General features: G+C 56.1%; 6 protein-coding genes and 1 pseudogene across 7 annotated transcripts; 4 read left to right on the forward strand and 3 right to left on the reverse strand.

Moving 5' to 3' along the window:
- Nucleotides 1–7,077: 7,077 nt before the first annotated feature.
- On the forward strand, nucleotides 7,078–9,036 carry GMORB2_1647 (Sulfite reductase, alpha subunit (flavoprotein); the record flags this gene model as incomplete). Its single annotated transcript, XM_035463629.1, has 1 exon — nucleotides 7,078–9,036. The coding sequence occupies one exon, from the start codon at nucleotides 7,078–7,080 to the stop codon at nucleotides 9,034–9,036; it is 1,959 nt and encodes a 652-aa protein (XP_035320460.1).
- A 2,042-nt stretch (nucleotides 9,037–11,078) lies between these two features.
- Nucleotides 11,079–11,702, forward strand: GMORB2_1648 (uncharacterized protein; the record flags this gene model as incomplete). Its single annotated transcript, XM_035463630.1, has 1 exon — nucleotides 11,079–11,702. One exon carries the CDS (start codon nucleotides 11,079–11,081, stop codon nucleotides 11,700–11,702), a length of 624 nt encoding a protein of 207 aa, XP_035320461.1.
- A 190-nt stretch (nucleotides 11,703–11,892) lies between these two features.
- On the reverse strand, nucleotides 11,893–13,234 carry GMORB2_1649 (phosphatidylserine decarboxylase; the record flags this gene model as incomplete). The annotated part of the gene is made up of 2 exons (XM_035463631.1): nucleotides 11,893–13,015; nucleotides 13,116–13,234. The coding sequence occupies 2 exons, from the start codon at nucleotides 13,232–13,234 to the stop codon at nucleotides 11,893–11,895; spliced, it is 1,242 nt and encodes a 413-aa protein (XP_035320462.1).
- A 50-nt stretch (nucleotides 13,235–13,284) lies between these two features.
- Nucleotides 13,285–13,805, reverse strand: GMORB2_1650 (annotated as a pseudogene). The gene has a single exon. Coding segments are annotated over exon 1 (471 nt in total).
- A 1,891-nt stretch (nucleotides 13,806–15,696) lies between these two features.
- Nucleotides 15,697–17,930, forward strand: GMORB2_1651 (Conserved fungal protein; the record flags this gene model as incomplete). Its single annotated transcript, XM_035463632.1, has 3 exons — nucleotides 15,697–15,963; nucleotides 16,041–16,979; nucleotides 17,127–17,930. 3 exons carry the CDS (start codon nucleotides 15,697–15,699, stop codon nucleotides 17,928–17,930), a joined length of 2,010 nt encoding a protein of 669 aa, XP_035320463.1.
- A 736-nt stretch (nucleotides 17,931–18,666) lies between these two features.
- On the forward strand, nucleotides 18,667–19,857 carry GMORB2_1652 (ubiquitin carboxyl-terminal hydrolase L5; the record flags this gene model as incomplete). Its single annotated transcript, XM_035463633.1, has 3 exons — nucleotides 18,667–18,688; nucleotides 18,784–18,797; nucleotides 18,895–19,857. The coding sequence occupies 3 exons, from the start codon at nucleotides 18,667–18,669 to the stop codon at nucleotides 19,855–19,857; spliced, it is 999 nt and encodes a 332-aa protein (XP_035320464.1).
- A 704-nt stretch (nucleotides 19,858–20,561) lies between these two features.
- GMORB2_1653 (uncharacterized protein) lies at nucleotides 20,562–23,531 on the reverse strand (the record flags this gene model as incomplete). The annotated part of the gene is made up of 3 exons (XM_035463634.1): nucleotides 20,562–21,965; nucleotides 22,032–23,336; nucleotides 23,502–23,531. 3 exons carry the CDS (start codon nucleotides 23,529–23,531, stop codon nucleotides 20,562–20,564), a joined length of 2,739 nt encoding a protein of 912 aa, XP_035320465.1.
- Nucleotides 23,532–24,357: the final 826 nt, after the last annotated feature.

The raw sequence follows: 24,357 nt of genomic DNA on the forward strand, positions 1-24,357 counted from the left end.
CGCCATTGACAAGTCTTTCTGGGTTGTGTGGTCTCCAAAAAAGGTGTTTTTCTAAACTTTGGCACTCCTCAATCTCGAGGTGAGGCATTGCTGTCAACACTGAACATTGGGGGTTCTTTATCAAGCAAAAAAAAGGGGGGGCTCCGTGACGATGGCTCGTCTTTTGCTTCTTGTTCCTTCTCCCACACAGCAATATACAATCAGGCGCGGGAGGCGTTTGGGTCTTTTCAGGTGTGGTTTTCCACTTTTTTGTATCGGGTTTTTTTTTCCATTACTAAAACCTACTCTGTTCCTTTTTCTTTCTCTCTCTTCTCTCCATGTTTACGCATTGCTTCTTCTTCCTCGTCGGATCTTATCGTTGATAGTGTCTCTTTTTTTTTTCTCATTTAGGCGTCACGATCAAATGTGCAAAATCATCTTCCTAAAAGAAAACCCTCCTCTAGACTCCCGAGTGTAAATACGATTTTCCCGATTCCATACAGAGTTGTAACTGTAACACCTCCACATGGACGATGTGTTTTCTTCTCCCCCAAACTTCGAACCCTCCCATCTCTCCTCCCAATCTTCCGCAAAAAAAAAAAAAAACACGTTTGTGACCTAGACTATTACACGTACGCAATGCAAGAAGCAAAGCAATGAATACGTTGTCCTCCTTCTCCTCACTCTGTATGGAAGTCGACGGCGCGTAGAGCACTCTCCCGAGTCTTCATGCCCAACGAGTCCCCCGTGATGTATGATGTGGAGTATTCGTACATGGGGGAGGGGCAGCTTCTTGGACAGGCAATTCCCACGTAGTTGTCAGTGGGTAATGGTGGTTATCGATGTGTAGAGACACGGAGACTGGGCTCAACAGGAGATAGATTGAGAGAGAGAGAGAGAGAGAGAGAGAGAGCGTGTGTATGAGAGAGAGAGTGTGTGTGTGAGAGTGAGAGAGAGAGAGATAATACCACCTTTGACCGATAGCCACGCACTTCGCAAGACTATGCATCGTGACGTTTCCATCAGTCACATCTTGCAGAAAATCGTCTAGAGTACGACCCAGACCCAGGACTCTCTCTCGCCATGCATGCTGTCTATGGTGTCACCGGGTCCTGTCATGCATGCTGTCAAGGGGATATCTTCAAGACAGCATCATGCTAGTCGTATCAGTCTGTAGTCTACCATGACCGTGATGTTTGTCACCTTCTTACTCGACACGTCTCCCGCGACTGTTTGCTAGAACTCTTCACTTTCAAATCCCACAATTACATAGGACAGCCCGAACAAGAAGCGAGGACAGCCCGATATATGCAAAGAAAGAATGGAGCCCTATAAGAGAACAAGAAAAAAAAGTCACCTGCCTCAAAAAAAGTCGCCAAGGAAACAGACACTGCATCGAAACGTGGAGAAGACAGAGGAAAACCCCCCCCATCTTCCTTTTCAACCGTGCGTCTTTCCTTTCCACCCTTCCTCAGAAGTCAACGGGCCCCATTGTCATGTCGATTCCATCTCTCCCTACTGGTTCCTATCCTTGCATATGTCGACTGGGCACTTCTCCGATTTTCGCAATCTTCTCCCCCTCTCCCCCAAATCCCGTCAAATCATATCTGTACACACAAAGAAGAGGAGGAAGAGGAGGAAGTGCGGAGCTCCTCCCTCTCGCTCCCTCTCCTTGGGCTTTACCATCCGTAATATGCAGAGTCGATACCTTTTATTTTTATTTTTATTTTTTCCGGTTTTTTTTCCTTTCCTGTTAATAGATACATTGAATAGTTGATATTGACTAGCTGTCATCGACTCCGCAGCTCTACTGTGTGCGCCTCTTGCATTTTTCTACGGAGTACAAGAGAGTATAACTTGCAGGAGGATGGGAGGACGGGAGGACGGAGACAAATTCCGTTGTTGGCCGTACGCATGCGGTGCGAGATGCCACGCGGCTGGTCTGTGAGCCGCGTCTCGGCACCCGCTCGGAGCATCTTCTCACGATCAAGACTTCTGTCGTTGCCACCATCACCTCGAGAGCATGGGCACAACGTATTCTCTCCGGAGCCGCTTCGGTTTCCCGACTTTCCCGCCGGTCCCAGGGAATGATGATCGATGAATGTCCCGATGCAACTGCTCGTACAAGCATGTAACATGTCCTCTTTTGCTAGGTCCAGCCCACCAGTGGTCGGTGCGCGAAAACGTCGGTGAGTCGCTCGTACATACGATGAGATGCCCATCCCTGATTGATAGTCAGGCTCTCGGTTGCTGTCTATCATGCATGTTCTCTCTGATAGATTGGGTCATCTCCTCTCCCACTCTTGCTCGGCAAGGAACCGTCTGTCCTGATGCGACAGCATCTGTCCACCTGCATCTGATTCCGGGAAGAGAGGGGTTGGGGTTGGGGTTGGGGTTGGGGTTGGGGTCGGGTTGGACTGGTTGATGTCGGCTGATGTAAGAGTTGGCGCTCAGCTCCAGAAGAATACCGAACATCATAATACCTCGGTCACCGCCAGAAAAACTACAAGAGGACGTACGGAGTATGGAGTACCAGCATTGTTACGGATCTCAGCAGCAGCCGACAAACCCCTGAGACCGCCGAATTCCTTGGTCGATACCAGCAGTATTCATACTTCGCCTCGGCCCTCGCTTCAGGGGGGGCCATGGTGACGACACACCGAGAACGGTAGGACATGCCGAGAGAGAACGTCAGTGTCTTCGGGTCTAGGATGGAGAACGTGGAACATGTGCCAGCTCGAACATGAAGTGTCTTTCTGTTCTCGAAAGTACGAATCACGAAAACAGAGATCAAATTACCGGAACCTCGTCTTTCCATTGTCACCCCATTACCCGATCCCGGCATGTAATACAAGTTGCTCGTACGACAACGTGGGCATAACCGAGGCTTCGAAAACCCTGCCGGATCCCCGGACATCCCCCCCATCCCCCCCCTCCTCCCCAAAGAAACGATGCGAGGAAGCCTGTTGTGGACGCACGAGTACATCATACCATGGGACGAACACAGACAGCAAGCATGCCATCATGGTATTACTCCGACACTCACGAGCATGTAACAATACTCAAAGACTTTACGTACAAAGGCGCAGGATTCAGGTGACATGCGAGCCATGCGGCCGGGGTCATCCATGGAGAAGGAGAGAGGAAGTGAGTGAGTGGGTGTCAGAATTCATTCCCCCCCCCCCTTTTTTTTTCTGGACTCGCCTGTGCTTTTTTTTTTTTTGGATCTGCCCTGGGGTGGGAAGAGGGTACGGGTAAGCTGTACGTCGTATTGGGAAGGTCGAGGTCAGTACACGGTACCAACGCTCTGGACACGGATCTGATAATAAGACGACCCCAGTAATACAACGACATGCACAACGCACTCTGTTTTCGGTTCCCCGACCCCTGCTGCTGGGGGCTTGGATCCAGGGAGGTTTCTGGATTGCCCTGAATTGAATTTTTCTTTCATTTGGAATGCTTCTTTAGTTAGCACCAGTATTGAAATAGTGTGAGGGAGGCCTGTCAGGTAGAGAGTAGCACTGCGCACAGTGTTGCCGGTCCGGTGGTTGTCACATTTCTCGAAATTTCCTCTTAATCTAAAAGATCTTATCAGATCCATCTCGGGGATCCGGAAACGGTCTCACCAGGCAGGCAGCAAACAGAACAGAGTTTTCATATTGCTTGTCTTTTCTGCTACGGGGTACCCTGAATAACACGCTAGAATATTCTGTCGCACAGGGTCCCCCCCCCCTTCTGTCTCAGTCTCACCCGACACAAGGGATATGCCTGGTTCATTAAGGGGCTGTGAATGCGAGCAGCGCAATGGCGTGTGGTACGGGTACAGTGGTAAGAGGGATTCGTACTTGGCACGTACCTGGTACGGATAGCATGCATCCACGGAGCAACAATTATTCTAGGTCTAGGAATGTCGTCATGATAGCGTCAGTGAGCAGGTAGTGGTTGAGCTTGGTAGCAGTAGCGATAGTAGTAACGATGATGGTGATGGTAATCTGTACATTTGATAATGATGACGGATAGAATAAAATAAAGAAGTGTATCACCCAACGGAAAGAAACCCCGATATGCACAGTAAATACAAGGCTGGATGCAAATACCGAATGGGGAAGTACATTGAGCACACTGCCACACGCACACGCACACATGCACACACATCGGCAAGACGGGGTGGTATTCCGTGTCATACTTGGTGCAATACGTGGATGGGTACTCATACGTCCGAGATCGGCAGAGGGGGTTATTCTACTCCCAAGAACCGAGATTACTCCGGAGTACAGATTGATAGGATTGGATTGATAAGATTCTAGGATCAGATAACGGGTTACGGGAAAAAGCAAAACAGAAAAAAAAGGAAGAAAAAAGGGGAGAGGGAAGAAGAGAAGACGAACAAGGTTGGTAAAATGAAAATCATGGAACAGAGAGAAAGTAATAAAAAAAGAAACGTTCCCACACACCGCAGAAGAAAGAGAGAAGAAGGTAGAGATGGTCTGGATGGATCCGATTGGACATGAAAGATTCCCTGCCGTTTCATTATTTAATGGTTAATATTTCTTTTTATTTATAAAAAATAAAATAACATAAAAAATCTAGTCTCTTAGAAATGGGAAACAGAGTCGTACGAGTACGAGCGTGTTGGCGTGCGACCCTTTTTGACGACCCCCCCCCCCCTCCTCCTCCCCCATCAAAAAAGCAGTCGGAAGATTAGAAATGGAACGAATAGAAATGGACGCCAGCAAAAGAAAGGAGGAGAAGAAGAAAAGAAGTAGATGGAGAGGGACGGAGAAGAGAGAGGATGACAGAAAGAAGGGGTCTATTGGATGTGGAAGAGGGCACATGACCTGGAGAGCATGCATGAACAGTGGGGGGAGGGAGTGGTGTTTTCTTTTTATTCTAGTTTATGGAGTAATATCTAATGCCTAGGACCAAGTAAGCAAGGAACTATGGAGTATAATGTACAGAGTCGAAAAAAAAAAAAGGGGGGAAAAAAGGGGGGGGGGGGGGAAAGATTCAAGAGTGGGAGTTGGGGATCCCGAGGATGCGGGTGGGACGGGTAAAGGCAGAGCAGGAAGAAAAATCAAATCGGCCAAGACCGCTGGGGAGATGGGACGGATGACGGATATGGGCGACATCCTATCGCTCGTATTCGGCATCCGGAAACGCTGTTTTCCCCTTGGACGATTGGACGATGGCGTGTTTTCATCTGAGTCTGTTGGGAAGGGGGTATACATGATGCAGGTGCTCCTGCGCACGAGTGTTACTGTTCTCTCTGCTCTAATAACGGATTTACACGTCCTGGTATGGTGGAGGAACGCACGATTGGACGTCCCGGTGCAGAATCTCTGATGAGTGATGAGTACAGTTACCGTACGCTGAAGGACAGAGGCCGATCTGGCCTGATTACTGGCCTGATTGACCTGATTGATAAAGCGGTACCCTCCCTCCCCCCGGTTCCAAGGCGTCATCCCTCCTCTTCATCCTCCAATAGAAGAATTCACTCCGCACTGTCATAGAGAAAGGGGGCAAGAGACGAGGAGCATCATGATGACTTGACACTATTCTTCTCCCTCCCTCCTCTTTCTCTCCCAACCACGACTGTACCTGCATTCATCCTCACATCACTCCCTCACATCGGTAGAGAGTCATGACTCGACGCGGCTGGTATCCGGCCGCGCTGCGCGCAGGTGCGTTGCGCTCTGCTCTCCCACCCTCTCGCCCCCCCCCCCCCCCCCCCCCCCCCCGGAACACTCTGCCCCTGCACAGCGCTGTTCGGCGGGTAGTGGTCAGTGACGGTGACGTGGTTTTAGTGGTTCCGGCGGTTGAGGTCAGTGCCCGTCCACGGTCGGGCAGTGCCTGTCCCAGCGTGCCCAGGCGGTGCCAGTGGCGTGTCCCTCTCCCCTGTACGGCGTTGATGTACGGAGTCTGTGCACCCCTCCCGTTTCCGGGGCTGTTCCCTGTAACCCCCCCGTAGACACCTGTAATGGGTCCCCTGTAAAGGATGCTGCACGTGCGCTGGAGGTGTTGCCTACGGTAGAGATGGTGCATCGGGGCTTCGGCGATGCTCGGTCAGAGGGGGGACGGGTACAGCATGTCATGATGCCGTCGACAGACAATCGGACGATCTGTCTATCTGTTCATGTATTTCCTCTGTACATGTAGTAGTAGGATAGTCCGAGCAGATGATAGAAGAAATGATGATAAAAAGGGGGGGGGGGGGGGGGGGGGTGGGAGACAAGGCAAAATCGGAATGATACCCGGATGATTGAACAATCCCCCGGGTCGTTGGGATTATCTGCTGGGACCACTTCTGGTACCATCAGCAGACGATGTACACAGTGTGAATGCCCCCACATACATCTTGCCCTTTGATTCAATCATCTTGGGACTCTCTCTTTTTTCTTCTCTGTCTCCGGCCGTCGGGCTTCGGTGCTTGCCATGACCTGCTTATTAACAGGTAGTGGCAGCCTCTACTCCGACTCCAACTTTTTTTTCTTTTTCCCTTGCATCTTTTCCCAGATTTTTATCGTATTACCACTATTGCTCCCTGCTTGTCTTGGATGTACCTTTTGTTTCCTTTATTCCTCCTTCATCCACCTCCCACACCACACCACCACAACTTTAAGTTTGGCCYCCCCCCCCCCCTCCTTTCGCTCTCCTTATTTCTTTCCCTTTCCCTCCTTCCTTCTCCTGTCTCACAAGACTTGTTTTCTTATCAATCTCTTCCTGATATCAATCAGTCATCCTTCCACCATTTCTTCTCAACCTCATGTCCTCGTCCCCCGTACACTTGGTTCTCTCTCTCGTTTCCTGACACCACCACCACCTCCTCCTTCCCTTCTTCCCACACCGGTAATACACCAGCGACACCCCTGTCCATTCCTCCCCAGCGCGCCCTACCACCAACCCACTTTACGCCAGATCACCACGTATTACCTGCCCCGCGACGCCACTCTCTCGACCTCACCACCGTTCTCTTCCACCACCACCGCTACCGGTAATAGTCTGCAGCGTGCCGCCCTCACACGCAAGCTCCTCACCGCACCCGTCACATCTGTCGGCCTTCCCACCACAATCACAATCACAACCACAGCCACCGCCACCATGACTCCGGTGACGGTCCCCGTTCACGACATGGTCGCTTCCGTGGCAGAGAGCATCGCCAACGAGCAGAAGGCCCCCTCCATCGCCCCGTCCCTCACCTTCTCCGACGACTCAGAGGACCAGGACGAGCTGCCAAAGGCTCCCCCGCAAAAGTCCCGTCACCGTCGTGCCTCGACTAGGTTGATTGCCCAGAATGCTCGCGACATCCAACGCATCACCGGCGAGACGACGGCCGAGTTCGTCCAGCGCTGCTGCGGAGGCGGCTGCTGCCTGGGCGGCTCCACCAAGCGCCCCGGCATCGTGGTCGAGCAGCCCGACAACGAGGCCTACCGATCTCTCGGCCTCGCCATCAACGAGATCCCCCTCACCCTCACCAAGGTGCCCGACCTGCCCGAGTCCACCGTCTCGTTCATCCCCATAGCCCGTCCCGCAGTCGACTCCCTCTCCATCCGCCCAGCCCAGGCCGCCCAGGCCGCCCAGGACTGTTCGCCAACCGACTCGGCCGTGTCCCTCGGCAGCGGGTCGCAGTCCCCCGTCTCCGAGACGGCGTCGGCAGCCGATGAGGAGAAGACGGAGGGCGAGTCCGAGCACGACGACGACGACGGCAACAAGGATGAGCCGACGATGACGTCGATGGCCAGCTGCTTCGTGCCCGTCGACACAGCCATCCAGCCCCCGCGCTTCGTCCAGCCTCACCCGCCATACCACGTGCACCCGGTCAGGATCCACAACACGCGCGAGCTGACCAAGCCCGGGGCCGAGAAGCGCACGTACCACTTCGACCTAGACATCACCGACTACCCCAACGAGGACGGGTCCGATTTCGTGGTGGGCGGGGCGATCGGCATCATGGCGCCCAACAGCGACGACGTGGTGGAAGACGTCCTGGACACGCTCATGGTGCCGCGGTTCCAGCGCGACAAGCCGGTGCTCATGCGGACGACCAAGGGCCGGTGGCCGACGGTGTGGGGCGACGAGAAGGCGCGGTCGCTGGTGACGACGCGCCGGGACCTGTTCCGGTGGACGGTGGACCTGCAGTCGTTCCCGCCGACCAAGGCCATGCTGCGGCTGCTGGCGGAGCACGCGGCGGCCGACAACGAGCGCAAGATCCTCGAGTACCTCTGCTCCGCCGAGGGCCAGGGCGTCTTCTGCGACTTCCGCACGGGCCCCCACGTGTCGGTGTCGCAGGTGCTGCACGCCTTCCCGAGCGCCCACCCGCCGCTGGGCGACCTCCTGTCGGTGCTCCCGCAGCTGATGCCGCGCTTCTACTCGCTCTCCAACGACCCGCACGAGGCGTACGAGACGCACGACGACAAGCAGCACCGCCTGGTGCAGGTGGCCGTGACGGTGCACGAGACGCACGACTGGAAGAGCGGCAAGCGCACGGGCGTCGGCTCGGGCTTCTTCGAGCGCCAGGCCCACCGATTCTTGGAGGAGACTCGGCTGGGCCGCACCCCGGACCTGTACGTCCCCATGTTCAAGGGCCTGATGGCCAACCCGCTGGCCAAGCAGTTCAAGGCCGACGGCCCCATGCTCCTGATCGGCGCGGGCGTGGGCATCGCCCCCTTCCGGGGCTTCGTCCAGCGCCGCCTCAAGCAGGCCAACTGCGCCAACAAGGTCTGGGTCCTGCAGGGCATCCGCGACTCGCTCGTCGACGAGATCTACAGCGGCGAGTGGGGCGTGCATGAGGACGAGGTCAAGCGCGTGGTGCAGAGCCGGCGCGGCGAAGGCCGCTACGTCCAGGAGGAGGTGCGACACCAGGCCGACCTGGTATGGCAGATCGTCAACTCCATCGACGGCCGCATCTTCGTCTGCGGCTCCAGCAGAGGCATGGGCGAGGGCGTCGAGGAGGCCCTCGTCGACGTCGCCATGGCAAAGGGGAACCTGCAGAGGGAGGAGGCCCGTAACTTTTGGGATCTGAAGAAGGAGGCTGGCCAGTACATTGCCGAGACGTGGTGAGCCTGTCACACTTTTCCTCTGGGTGAGGGCAGGGTATTGGCTTTTCCTGCCTCGTTCTCCTCGTCTCTCTCTCTCTCTCTCTCTCCCTTTCAAGTTGCCGTGATGGACGCACACCAATGTCTGACCTGGTCAGCCCTCTTCTTCCTCTCTCTAATCTCTACCTTTCCTATCTCTTCTCTCAACCCTCACGATACACCCAGGGCCCCAAAAATGCTGAGGATGATTCTCTCCAAAAACCCCCACATCGAGAATGACTCTCAAGTCCTCACTTCGAGTCTCATTCTCTCAAGACCCTCGAGGCCGGTTCGACATAGACCCACCTACCGGGCGCAAACCCGAGTCACGACTCAAGACAAAGCAAATACAGGACAGGACAGCATCAGCATCAAGCATGGCGGTGTTTTGCTCTCTACATCTTTCTTCTTCTTCTCTTCATCTCTAATCTTGTTTCTCTCTCTTCCGTCTGGTTTCTTTGGCCTAGGAAACGTTCTGGTGTGATTCTGCTTCTGCTTCTTCTTCTTGACTGTCTTATAGGGGAAAAAAAAATGGAATCGATATAACTGGATATATAAAATTGGATTTAATAGGGTTGGCATTTTTGCTTTTTCTTTTTCGATGTGTTTGCGGTTTCTCTGCTTGTGCTTGTATTAATATATGTCACCGGGTTGCTTCTCAAGTCTTTTTTTCTTTAAAAAAAAGGAAAAAGAAAAAAGTTCTAGACTCTACGGAGTGATACAACCAGTTGGAATAAAAGAATGGTCTGCATTACATCAGAACAACAACACGAGAGCAGATGGCAGATGACAGATGGAAGATGAGAGAATTCTAAGACTATTGATTAGATGTACTCATCGTACCTGCCAACGTAAGAAGAAGAAAATAATGACGTGCGTTTCGGAAAATGTCACGACAATGACACAAGGACGTCCCATCTCTCACCACGACATGCTTTGTCAGACTTGGCAACTGCCTTACAAATATCGGTGGGGACGGTCTTGTCTTTCACTGGTCTTATTGGGGGGGGGTTTCTTATATGATATATATAGATATATAAATATATAGCATATAGATATATAGATATATGAATATACCATATAGATATATAGATATATGAATATACCATATACAACCCTTGCTTGTCTCGAATGTCAAGCAGATATTAGCACCCGAGTCAATAGCAGGTGTTTGTTTGCCCGATGGCTTGGGTATTGTTGTATCCGGGCAGTCTGAATTGGTTGGTTTACCCGGGGATGAACCGGGTAATCATTTCCTTCGCAACAAGGTAAGGAAAATGCGTAAAATAGCGTCATGACGAGTAAATTGATGTGTGTTTGTTATTGATGTTCCTGCAGGCTTCATCTATGACTACGAGGGATAAGGTGCGTCATTTCTGTTCCTTTGGTGTAGGTGATCCGGAACGGAACAACGCTCATTCCGACACAATCTCTCATCACGTGCCACATCCCTGGCCACGTCCGAGACCCCCACACACCTTCATGGCTCTAAATGTAATATTACTCCCAACGTCTCTCCATCGAGTATCTCATCTCTCTTGAACATGCCTACTGTCCTCGCAAGAGTCATTACAGGGAAGATGACAAGGGAACCGTTTTCATGACAGGGAATTGTGTATGGCTCCACTTATATGTTATCATCTTCCGAGCGGATCGATAAGGCCTAATGTGACGAGCACGAGAATGCTTGTGCTATGTAAGACAACGAGTACGAGCGCGAGCACGAGCGCGACGGAATATAAAATTGAATATTATCATATAATGCTCGCTCGGCCTTCGGGTTTAGAGTGTTTTGTGTGTAGCCTACTGCCTGTATTTCCGTCAACATGTAAGAAGATGTTTAATTGAATATCCCCCCCCCCCTCCCGGACTTTACTTTTTTTTTTGTTCTTAATAGACAAATCACAGACAAATCACAGACAAGAGACACAACTCTCTCCAGAGGCAGAAAATCAAGATCAGGAAAAAAAAAAAAGCCATACAACACACACACATTCTCTCCCTCTCTCTCATCCCTTCCAAAAAAAAATGTCCAGACTATCGACAGACATGTTCCTGAACATGGTCCGGCACCGCCGCTCAGTCTATCCCCTAACTAAGGACCTGGGCAGCGTGACGGCGCAGCGCATCCTGTCCATCGTGAGCGAGACGGCCAAGCACACGCCGTCGGCCTTCAACCTCCAGGCCAACCGGACGCTCGTCCTCTTCGGCGCCGACAACGACAAGCTCTGGGAGGAGACGCGCGACATCCTGCGCGGCCTCGTCGCCCCGGACAGGTGGGAGGGCACCTCGGCGCGCATGGACATGCTCGCGGCCGCGGCCGGCACCGTCCTCTTCTTCCGCGACGAGCCCACCCTCCAGGCCGGCAGGGACAGGCTCCCCGTCTTCGCCGACAGGCTCGCCGGCTGGGCGGACCAGGGACTGGGCATGCAGCAGTGGATCACCTGGACCGCCCTCGAGCTCGAGGGCCTCGGCGCCAACCTGCAGCACTACAACCCGCTCGTGGACGGCAAGGTCAGGGAGCACTGGGGCGTGCCCGACGGCTGGGTGCTCGACGCGCAGCTCGTCTTCGGCGGCAGGGTAGAGGGCCACGAGCCGGCCGAGAAGTCGTTCGTTCCCGTCGAGGATAGGGTCAGGAGTTTTGGAGCGTAGACGGGCGGGATAGGTTGATTATTAGACTCGTTCGTATCTTCTTCTTCTTCTTCTTCTATACAAGGACGGAATAACTATAATTACACATCATGTTCTGATAGAGTATCGTGTTCTGATAGAGTATCATGTTCTGACGGAGCATCGTGTTCTGACAGAGCATCATGTTCTGATATGCAAGGGTGCAGGCACCTCACTCAATCACCCTACCTAGGGCCTGCCCCATCTTGACAGTCTGCCCCTTGTTGACGGCCCACTCCCAGCCCTTCGTCTCCCCGTCGGCGCCCTTCGCCTCGGCCGGAGCCTCGAAGACGAGCACGACGGTGCTCCCGAGCTGGAACCCGCCCATCTCGTCGCCCCTGCGGAGCGCGTGGCCGCCCAGCACGCGGCTGGCGCCCCGGAACGATGCCTCGGCGAACCCGAGGTAGGGCCGGCCGGCGCGCGAGGCCTCCTCGGCCGCCCTGTCGGCCGCCGTGTCCGTGGTGAGGCTGTTGGTGCGCAGCTCCCGGTCGAAGTTGACGACGATGGACCCGACGTTGGTCGCGCCCACCGGTATGTACGAGAAGAAGCCCCAGCGCCAGCGGCCCAGGAGGACGACGCGCTCGTTCAGCGTGAACAGCCCGGGCAGCGTGCGCTGCAGGTACGGCGACACGCTGTACAGCTCGCCCGCAAAGTGGCGCCGCCGCTCGACGACCCAGTTCGTCGGTGAGTGGAACCGGTGGTAGTCTCCCGGCGCCAGGTACACGACTGCGTAGTACAGCGACGTCGACCGCCCCGAGATGACGTCGTGCCACGGCTTGTGCTGCTGCTGCTGCTGCTGCTGCTGCTGCTCGCTGCGCGCGAGATCCGCCCCGACCACGGCTTCGGCCGTCTCGCTCTGCACGGTCGACACGTCGGCCACGGCCTTGCTCTGGCCCGACCCGCTGAGGAGCTCCGGCAGCGTGTACGGGATGCCGTTGACCCTGGCGAACTCCTCGTCGCGCAGCACGATGTCCTCTTGGCTGGAGGCTTCGCGCGTCGTCACCGTCACCGTCTTGCCGTGGCCGCTGCCGTTTCCGTCGTCGCTGGACGGGGAGGACGGGTGGATGGATGGTGTGTTGCTTCCCAGGAGGGCGTCGATGCTGTACGTCATGCCCTTGACCTGTTCGATGTCGCCGCCCTCAATCTGGCCAAATTGGATGACCCGTCCGTCCGACGGGCACAGGAGCACCTGCTTGTCCGGGTGGAGAGGTCGCGATCCGGGCTTGAGCTGTCGGTAGAAGAAGGCCGCTAGGTTGGGGTATGCCCGTAGGTCGTCCTCGGCCACTTCGGCGAGGCTGTGTTGTGGTCTCGTTGTCAGTCAATTGTCCTCTCCCGATTCGCCCTTCTTCTTCCATCCTGTGTGTGTGCGTGTGGATGCGGGTGGTGGCAACATACTTGACGCCGAAAATGTACGAGTACAGCTTGAACCCAGGAACGCGGAGGTAATAGGGAATCGTCAACTGATTGATCCGTCCCCAGAGCCGAGAGATGGCCTTGAGTGGCAGCGTAGACATGACCTGAACCTGCCTGTTTCCCCCTCCCTGTCAGTCTTCCATCTTCCCCGTCACCCCCTTGGGGAGTCTCTGTTACGATCAAGACACACACAAAGGGAAAGGAGGGTAAGGAGACATACCAAGGTCCATCGGGCCTCACTCTCGGCCTCCGTTTCGGCTTCGCAGACTCGGACTGACCATCTTCCTGTGCCTCCTGCAGCTGCTGAGGCTGCTCCTGCGACTGTCCGGCTTCAATCTGCCTCCGGTCCTGGTCCTGCTGTTGTAGCTGCTGCTGCTGCAGCTGCAGCTGCTTCTCCTGCTCCCGCGTGGAGACCTTGTAGATCTGCAGCAGGCCAAGGAAGCCGACACCTAACCCGATGGGTATCTGGTACCACTGCACCTTGCTGTTGCGGAGGGCCTCGCCCAGACGCTGGGAGAAGCGTGGTCCGGCCTGCCTGCGCGAAGACAAGGGGCGTCGTTGTTGTTGCTGTTGATACTGGCAGCGTGGCTTGTGCGGCGTCCGACGTGGCAGGATCGGTCGAACTCGTGACGGTGCCATTCGTCTACCTGCTCCTAGAGACAGGGACGCCATGGTGCGTTTGTGGGCTGGATGAGCGTTGTTACTGTCGGTGGTGTTGGTTGTAGAAGAGAGGAGGGGAAAGAGAGAGAGAGAGAGAAGAAAAAAAAACCAATCTCCCTTGCACCCTTTTTTTTTTTTTTTTTCTCTCCTCTCTTCTCTCCTAGACGCGACGACACCCCCCCCCCCCCCCCCCCCCCCCCCCCGAGCGGTACTAATAGGGGATTGGCGATGTGGGGAAGAATGCGACCGGGAGAGTATTGCGCATGTGACGCTGCAACGTACTTTGGTACCAAGGAGACCAGTTTTTTAGACGACGGCAAGGCTTCAAACACCCCACAAAGAATATTTCAAGGACGTTTACCGGGAATATTGACAGGACAGAGGCATGAGAGGTTTTTACATTGCAGTGTAGTATACAGCGACGACGAGGGTATGGCCGCACATTCAACCCATGTTGTGTGGCGTGAGCATGGATCCCCGGGCTTGACAATGGTTCGACCTCCCCACAGCTGGGAAAAGAAAACAACAAACCGTCAGCCTCTCTTCCACGTTGAGTGACCTTGTAACATGCCATGGGGGATGTCGTCTCCCCCTCGCTGGGCGTGGGCTGTTGTGAGATGGTGGCCGTCGTCCATCATCTGGGAGTCACGATACATCGAGAGAGTCTTTGCCGGTGTAATTGTGAGTGAGTCGATATCACGCTGCACGGCTGCTGCTGTCACCTTGTCTTTCTTCTTCCTTCTTCTTCTTCTTTCTTTTTTAATCTTTTTTTTTCGGCAGGACGTTGATGTGAGATGACGGTGCTGGCTGATGATGTGAGAGAACGGAAAGAAGAATGCCTTCGTCGTGAGAAACCAGGGTTCGTGTTCGTGTTGCTTGTCCGCCTACGGAGTAGTTTGACTCCCAATCGCCTACCCGAAACTGCGCTGGATACTGGAAACGGGCATCCGACGCCTTTATGCAATGGTCAGCTGGGCCACCCAAGTGCGGGCCACGCATGATTTTGCATGTCTGCTAGCTTTGACTATCAAGTAACTGCAGTCTATATGAGCAATACCAGTAGCAGTAATGCTCGTGATCCTGATCTGCACAGATGACAGATTACGTATTCGCGTGTGCGATGGTGAGTGTCATGGACTGAGCACAACAAAGGCGTGTCTCATGCTGAGGCGATATCGGCGAAGAGTGATATTACATAATCAAAGTACAGATTGCAGATTACTCGTGACAGTACTCCGTATTATTACCAGCGAATCGTGATGTACGAGGGTAGGTACCAAGTATTAAATCCACATCCAAGGAGGACTGCTTGTAGCGAGAGTGATGGAATATAATACAGGGTACTACTACGTACCGCTACAGTACGTACCTCTCTCTGTACCGGTGCCTTTGTCCCCCCGTACAGGCCTGTCAGGCGTCTGTAGGGCCTGTCTCTGTCCCTCTGAAGCCCGCGGCGGGCCCTGAGCAGCGGTCCCCAGCAGCGGTCCTTGAGTACATTAGTGGCCCTGAGCGGCGGCCCTGAGCGGCGGCGGCCCTGGCTGATGAGTGACAGCCTGTGAGGCGGCCTGAAGCCACCGTGGAAGATCTTCCACCCTGTCGCTTCGCTTATCCAGTTCCAGGAACCACCACGACGCCAACCCTGATCCCGCAACAGCATCAACAACACCGTGGCCGCACACATACAGATTCCTCGACGCGGCGCAGAAACATCTCAAGCCTCTCTCCCCCCATTATTCCGGTGCAGAGAGAGTTTTCCGCAATCTGCCGGCTGCGTCATGCCCTGTGCTGACCGCCAGTGATTTTGAATCTGGTCTCGGCTGCTCCTTGTTCGCAATAAACAAATATACGCACCCACCCACTCGGCTCTCTCCCCCTCTCTCTCTCTCTCTCTCACACATCCGTCATGGCTTCCTCCTCTTCGCCATCTGGCGGCACCTACGATAAGGACCAGCTCTGCGTCAATCTCCAGGTTGTCTCGCCCTCGGTCGGCGTCACCCGCCCTCTGATCTTCCCCGGACTGCCAGCTTCCACCACGCTCAAGCAGCTCAAGGAGAAGATCCGCCAAGCGCTGCCCTTCCGTCCTACCGACGAGAACCAGCGGCTCATCGCCAGGGGCCGGGCACTGCTACGCGATACCGATACGCTGCTCGACGTTCTCGGAGACGCCATCGTATGTCATCACCCCGACAGCAGTCACGATCGCAGGAACTGGGCCTTTCTATGCTGACAACTCCCGCCTCCAAACAGGTCCGCTCCAACGAGCAGCAGACGATGCACCTCGTCCTCAGGGAGGCGCCTGCGCCGACCGTCACCGCCGCCGCCCCGCGAGACCCGAGCCCGGCTCCCCCGATCGCAGCGTCGCAGCGACCGCCGTCGACTCTCCCGCAACAGCTCGGACCGCAGCCCCCGCCGGGCTTTCCTAGGAGAAACCCGGCCCAGCCCGCCGGCCCCTTCCCCGCGCCGCCGCCCGTGGCCACGCCGCCGGCCCCCAACAACGACGGTCTGCCGGCCGTGCAGCATCAGCACATGTCAAACTGGCTGGCTCAGCTCCAGCGGGACAGCAGGGCCCGCACCGTCGTCAACCAGAACCAGCGCACCAGGGCCATGCTGGGCATGCGCGGCATCGGAGATAACAACAACCCCGGCGGTCAGGAACCCACCAGCGGCAGGGCCAGCCCGGCCCTCGGGCACTACTACCGCGAGACGGTCGGCCCCAACGGCCAGACGTACCAGGTCGAGACCGTCATCCGCGGGTCGGCCGGGGCCGGCAGCGGTGGCGGAGGAGGTCTATCCCCGGCCGACGTCCAGAACATCCTGCGCAACGCCGACCTGGTCCAGGCCACCATGGCCACGGCCAACGCCATGCACCGGAGCGCGTCCGGCGCCTCGCTGCACTCCATGTACAACAGCCGGCCCCTCAACCAGCCCGGCGCCACGACCCCGGCCTACCCCCTCTCTGACTCGAGGGCGCCGAGCGGACGGGCCACACCGGACGCGGGCATGCGCTCCACCAGCGCCGGCAGCGCCACCCTAGCACCCCCGCGCCAGGGAACCGAGGTGTACATCCTGTCCTCCCCCGAGGGGCCCCGGGGCATCCTCGTCAACAACAACTCGGAGACGTACTACACGCCGCGCATACCCGCCCCGGCCGCCAGCTACCTCCGGCCACGGAGCCTCGTCACCACGGTCAGCACGAACCCCGGCACGCCGCACACGGAGCAGCACCTGCAGGCACCCCAGCCAAACCACCAGCATCATCCTCATCATCATCATCATCATCAGCAGCAGCAGCAGCAGCAGCAGCAGCAGCAGCAGCCGCCGGCACATGTGCAGGTGCAGGTGCAGGCCCAGCCCCCGCCACTCCAGGACGGCGTAGATGACCCCGACAACCCGCAGGAGCCCGGTCTGCCGCCACTCCTCCTGCAGGCCTGGCCGCACATCTGGCTCGTGTTCCGGCTGGCCCTGTTCGTCTGGTTCTTCACGTCCCCCCAGGCCAGCTGGGGCCGGTGGCTGTCGGTCATCGGACTGGCCGTCTTCATCTTCGTCGTGAGCATAGGTGCCCTGCAGGGCATCGTCGATGTGGCGCGCAGGCCCATCGCCCAGCACCTGCAGAATGCCGTGCCGCGACTGGAACCGCACCGCCACCACAACCCCCGCGGCGCCGGCAACGACGGAGACGACGACGACGACGACAACAACAATCCTGACCCGGCAAACATGGCTGCCAGGCTGGTGGCCCGGAGGGAGCAGACGACGTGGCTGCAGAGCCAGATCCGCCGCGCCGAGAGGGCAGGACTGCTCTTTCTAGCTAGTATCGCCCCCGGCGTAGCGGAGAGGCACATTGCCGATCTGGAGGCCGAGGCCCGCGCGGAGAGGGAGCGTGAGAGAAGGGAGGCGGAAGCTGCGGCTGCTGATGCGGCCAGGAGACGACAGGAGGAGGAGGAGGGGGAGGTGGTGGTGGTGGCGGTGGCAGGGGAAGGGACAGCAGCAGAAGCTGAAGCCGAAGCAGGAACTGAAGCTGGAGCTGGAGCTGGAGCTGAAGCTGAAGAAACGACGGCGACGACGACGGCAACTCGACCTGTCGACGAGGATGGCAATCAGCAACAGCGGTATAGAGCCAATTTGGTGGCCACGTGATGCGGGAGATGTGATGCGGGAGATGCGTGATACGAGAGAAGGCCGTGTTATGAGAAAGAATGTTTTATTTTACACGCATGAAAGGAGGGAAGAGGACATAGAATAGCATGCCATTTTTCTTATTTCTCCTCAGACTTTTCTTCAGTACGGAGTTTCTGGTCATTGGCTATTTGGAGGATTGGGCCAAATCATTTTATCATATTCACCGTGTTAACCCTTTTTTTTTTTTTTTGCTCTTTCTTTTCTCGTCTCTGTCGTTTATTCTATTGTAGAACTAGACATGGTTTAGGAAAGATGGATTGATTAAACCTGTAGCAAGATGATACACTATTAATTTATCTCATAAGCATCTCGGTCCTTTCCTAGCCATGACTTCTTTTTCCCCTTTCCGAGTACGAGGACACATGTACTCGTTCATGTGCCCTCGCGTGTCGAAGTCTCCCCGCTGCATCATGATGTCACCGCCACAGGCAACCAGCTAGATCACGTCAGCCACTCAAAGCTAGTCAACTCAGAGCAGGCAAAAAAAAAAAAAACAAAGAATCTACGGCAACCTGTCGCGAGGAAGACATATCTGAATACGTCATTTCTGTGCTTTCTCTTCTACGCAGAAGCTGAAAAAAAAGAGGAGAGGGGATAAGGTATCTCTTCTCAACAAAGAATATATATATAATATATATATATATATATATATATAAATATATATATAAACAAGAGAAAAGGAAGACTGGCCATTATGAGCGGAGGTTGGAACACGAGTACGTGGCCTTTTTTTTCTTGCTTCCTTCTTTTTTTTTTCTGGTTGTGTCTGCGCGAGGAAATCATGGCTAACATCTTCGGTACTTCCTCTCAGTTGAGTCTGATGCGGTAAGAACAAGCATGGGATCGAGGCAAAGAGAAGAGAGAGAAGACAAGAAGGGGGGGGGGGGAAGGAAAAAGAGCTAACATGTGAACCAAAAAAAAGGGTGTCTTCACCTCCCTCTTAGAGAATCTAGGCGTATCAGGCGTCCAGTTCGAAGAGCTCCTGACTCTGGACCCGACGGACCTGGCGGCCCTCCAGCCTCTGTACGGCGTCATCTTCCTATTCCGGTACCCGACCGAGACGGCGTACACGTCTCGCGAGAGGCCGCTGGACGGGGAATTCGATCGCGGCGCCTCGGACGACATCTTCTTCGCCTCCCAGACCATACAGAATGCCTGCGCCACGCAGGCCCTCCTGAGCGTCCTGCTCAACAGGAATCGAGCTCCCGCCGCCTCGTCCTCGCCCGGAGATGTCGGAGACGGCGACGTTGACCTCGGGGACGGGATGCGCGAGTTCCGCGACTTCGCCATGGCCCTGCCTCCCGAGCTCCGCGGCGAGGTCCTCGGCAACTCTGATCTGATCAGGGGCGTGCACAACAGCTTCGCCCGGTCCAGCCCCTTCGCCGACGAGACGGCCCGTGACGGCGCCGAGGGCGGCGAGGACGCCTTCCACTTCGTGGCCTACACGCCCGTCGACGGCACCCTGTACGAGCTCGACGGCCTCCAGCCGGCGCCCATCTCCCACGGCCCTTGCGACGGCGAATCCTTCCCGTCCAGGGTGGTCGACGTGCTCCGCCGCCGCGTCGAGAGGTACGCCGCCTCCGAGATCAGGTTCAACCTCCTCGCCGTCTGCAGGGACCTGAGGCTGCGGGCGCGCGAGACGGGTGACGTCGACCTCCTCGAGCGCGAGGAGCGCAAGCGCCGCGACTGGGCCTTTGAGAACGCCCTGCGCAGGCACAACTTTGTCGGCTTCGCCGGCGAGGTACTCCGCCACGTCGTGGCCGGTAAGATCGCCGAAGGCGGCGACGACGCCTGCGACCGCTGGGTGCGTGACAGCCTCGGCAGGAAGACGGCTGCTGCTAGGGCCATGCGTGGTGGTATCGAGGATGTCGATATGGCTGGGTGATCTCTTCTTCTTCTGGCTTTATCTTCCTTCTGGTCTTTTTTTCTTTCAAATTTCCTTTTCTTGTACGTGGCTTTTTATATATTACTCTTTCATCTCTTTTCTTGTCTTTACGTCTTTACGCTTTACGCATAGAATATCCGGGAAAAGCGAGTTAACTGTTCGTACAAAACTAGCTGAATACACCACAGAAGGTCATTCCGGCATCGGCATCAGATGCTGTGCCATCGGGGGCAACGGAATAGGACCTCACATCCGTCTGTGTGGCCGCGACTACGCCCAGATCCGGAAAACGTTCGTGGCATCGTGTACCTGGGGGCAGATAGCAAAATTCAGAAACGGAAAAAGAAGACCCCTTTGTTAATCCAACCTAACCCCTGCTGATTTCTATGATCAATTCCCTAAACGAAGCGAAGCTATCCACTGGAGAACGAAAAAAAGAAGGCGAGAGTAAGAACGAGGCAGCAATATACGAGAGAAAGAAGGAAAGAAGAGAAGGCGACGAGGATAAGTTGGTAGGAGGAAAGGAAGAAAGATGGAAGAGGAAGAGGAAAGAAGAAGAAGAATGACACTACAATGGTAGAGAGAAAGCCATGCCTTGAGGAAGTGATAAAAGTCGAGCGGCGTCCAAGGCGAGAGAGGAGAAGAAGGTCAAGGTAGAGAAGAATCCAGAGCGTGACGAGCAAGAGCCAAGCAAGGGGAAACATCTAGAAAGCCCCTTGTCCGATAGCCAACCCCGTCTTATTGCCAACATACATGGAGTTGCCGCGGCGTGGGGTTTGCCTATGAGCGTAAGCGTCGAAGTTGTTGCGACGTTGTCGGTGGCGGCTGACGCCGATACGCCTGGGGAACAGCAGTCTCCCGTTGCCTCCCGAGGCGGTCTTGGGCCTGCTGGCCCTGCTGGAAGCGGGCTTCTGGTCGTGCTGTCCGTTTTCGCGGACCTTGCCGTTACTGCTGCTACTGCCGCCGTCGTCGTCGCGGACCTTGTTGCTGCTGCTGCTGCCGCCGTCGTCGTCGCGGACCTTGCTGTTGCTGGCGTCGCCGCCGTTGCCGCTACCGGGAGTGGGGTGGAACGCGAAAACGTTGTCGGCAGCCATGTACTCCCTCAGGAAGTTGGTGGCGCCGTCAGTGTACCATCTGGTCAGCACGGCGAGCTGCCACTGCGGGACGGTGCCGGCGCCCGGCTCGGATAGGATGGTCGACAGCAACACGATGGCTTCCAGCACCGAGGTTCGCAGGCTGAAGAGTAGCCAACGGTCGATGAAGCCGGCCATGTCCTCGTCCTCGCGCAGCACGCGCCTGTTGACCAGCTCGTCGATATCCACCTCCTTGCGGGCGAGGTTGACCCTGCGAGCCTTCTCGGCGGGGGTCACACTGCCGACCTCGAGGGCCCTGGCCTTGTCGAGGGCCTGCTGTGGCGTGAGCGGATCCGGCTCCGAGAGGAGGTGGCTGGGCCGCGAGAGGAGCCTGCCGAAGACGGGGTGGGCGGGCATGATGCCGTCTGCGGGCATGGCCACCTCGTTCGGGAGGGGGACTTCGCCGACGTCGGTGGGTATGTGCAGCGCCATGGCCACCTGGACCGAGATGTGCCTCGGCACGAGCTCCCTGGCCTCGCATAGCTGGTGGAAGTGGCGGATGCGATGCTGGATACGCGCCATCTCGGATCTCTTGGTGGCCATGTGCACCGGGTAGTTGGCCACGAATTCGTCGAGCCCGTCTGGTATGCTGACGCCCAGAGATTTCCGGATGCCGACCACCTCGTCGCTATTCTTCTTCTTCTCCGCCATGTCATCGACCGCCTCCTCTACGACCTTCAACGTGGCCACCTCTAGCACTAGTTTCGAGAAGAGGGGGTGTACCTCATCGACCGGCCTATGCGGGGATATGCCCAGGAGCTCGGGCGGTAGCCTGTCACACTTGGCCGACGCTGATTCGTCGCCACTCGCCTGATCAGAGCTCGGCTTGTCCTGGTCGTAGTCGTAAACATCCGGGTTCTTGAGGAGGTTGAAGAAGCGAGACTCCACCGACGCCAACTCGGCCTCCTTCTCCTCCAGGGCATCCTCCAGCTCTATGTAGCCTGCGTCGAGGTCCTGTAGCTCGGTCCGCAGCGTCTGCGCCTTGTCAAAGTGATCCTGGACCTTTTGCAGCGTCTCCTGACTCGGAAGTGTCCGACACACCAGCACCGGACGGACGCTGTTCATGAGGTCATTGTCTGCCCTGTTCATCTTGAGGCGTAGCGCCTCTAGCACAGTGCGCTTGTTCTTCATCTTTCTTTTGATCTCGCTTGCCTGGTGGCGCTCGGCGTGGAGGCTGCGCCAGAGGTCTTGGACTTTGCCGCTCCATGCCTTGTAGCTCTCCTCGTCACCAGGCTGTGGCCGGACGTCGGCCGAGTCGCGACCGTCAAGGGTACGTCCATTCCTGGTGCTCTTGACGTGGCCGTACATTCCGGGGTCAAAAGGAGGTCTGATGTCGGTCCGAAGCAAGCGCTGGAATGCGGCCGCCTGTTCGTACGCGGACGAATCGCTCCCGGAATACGGGTTCGAGAGGTTGGGGACCTCATCGTAGATGATGGGCGACGACGGGAGGATTCCTTCGCCGTAGACGCTAGACTCGTGCTGCGACTGGGTGGCGACTCTGAGGCTGTCGGTCTTGTCCGAGGCCTTGTCCGAGGCCTCGGCCGTTGTGGGCGTCGCGGTCGCCTGCTCGGCCGGAGGGGCGTCGACGTCTTTGCGTGGTGGTGATGGTGCGGGCTCGGGGTGTACGGCCATGGCCTGGGAAGATATCGTGTCGGCCATCCATGGCAGGGTAGCGGCGGGGATGGCCTGGTCCAGGTCGGCGCGTCCGAGACCGAGCCCAGGGTCTCCGAGCCCAGGGTCTCCGAGACCAGAGAGACGAGGGGTAGGAGGCCGGGACCGTTGCAGCGAAGGGGGACCCACCAGGGCCGTCCCCAGGGCCGGCAGTGTCGATGGTGATGGCGATGGCGCCGACGATGGCGTCTGTGTTGGCGTGGTCGGCGAACGTACATCGACGGTGCCGGGGCCTGGGCTGGATGCAGCAGAAGCAGCATTCGTTGCTGTCGGCGCATGATTGAGGGATGACGTAGAGGGCGAGCTGAGAGAGCTGGCGGCATCGGTGCCTCTGTCGTCCGTACCGCTCAAATCCGGAGGTTGGCCGGTCTGGACCATCTCCCCCGCGTGGGGTTGTGGGTCACTTGGCCTGCCGATGGCAGGGGTAAAGTAGTGCCCGTCACCATCATTGCCACCGTTGATGATAACGTTGCTGCTGCTGGCGCCCATGCTGGAGGACGGTGGAGGAGTTGCAGGTGTAGGAGTAACGGTGTCGCCAGAAGGCGGAGGAGAGTGGGGGCTGCGTGGATGGAAGGGAAGAATGAAGCAGACGGTGCTGAGGACGGTGTGCTTGGCATCTACATTCGCCCTCCGAGTACTGTCCACAGCAGAATTTTCCGGGCTAGAAGCAGAGCCCTTTCTCTGACTGTCAAGGTCCGGCTTACCTCGGCCGTGACGAGAGAATGGGGAGAAGACATGACGAAAACGGAAGGGAATCCGTTCTTGGGAACGGTCGATTGCTCGTACCATGTCAAGTGAGCACAGGGCACAGGGGCTATCAGGGTTTCAGGGGGGAGTTACGTCGGAGATTCTGATTAAGACAATAACCATGGCTAAGATGTCCTGTCGCGCTATACGGGATACTACCTATTATCACTTACGTACGCTCGGGCTTTAGAAGACTATGAGTGGCGCCTAACGTAGACAGTTGTAATTGCATATGTTTTACGAGTAAGTAATCTGTACAAAATAATTAATACGCAAGGCTTTAGCCGCACCCCATAATGGGGTGGCGCTGACGGCTGACTATATGATCTGCTGGCAGTACAACAAGCTTCGGCACGCGCCATCAATCCAACGATTAGAGACCTACGTCACAATCCTTCATCACGCCTACTCGTATAGGCCACTATGGGCAAGTAGTCGAGACAGAATACCACCCATACTCTTATAACCAGGACCCTGCCTGCTGCCTCTTGATGTTGCGCGTATTACTGGTAGTAGACATTTGTACTAATTGCACCCCCCCCCTCCCATGATGTATAGACGTCACAACTCATCCCAGGCAAAGATCTACGCGTATCCTGGCCAATAGCTGCGACTTCCTGGTACACCATCATCATCTTAGTGGCACCAGTATGTCGCACAACCCATGTCTCAGGCTTTAGCGAAGCTGATTACCCTGGCTCACAATTTATGGGTCCGAGATGATATGATTGAACGGCAAGTACAATCTCAAGCACGATGCATGCATACCTCAAGTTCTTTCTGTTATCTCCCATCATGCTTGGCATGGAAATACCTGCACACCGGTTTTAGCGGGCAGCACCGTAATGAGAATCTAAACCCCGAGATTGTACAGCCACACTATGCAGAGTAAAATGTACAGATCTGGAATATCAATGTGCACAACTGATCGGGCTCTTTCTTCTCACAG

The sequence above is a fragment of the Geosmithia morbida genome (genome assembly GCF_012550715.1).
Source record: "Geosmithia morbida isolate 1262 chromosome Unknown scaffold_10, whole genome shotgun sequence".
NCBI classification, from domain to species: domain Eukaryota; kingdom Fungi; phylum Ascomycota; class Sordariomycetes; order Hypocreales; family Bionectriaceae; genus Geosmithia; species Geosmithia morbida.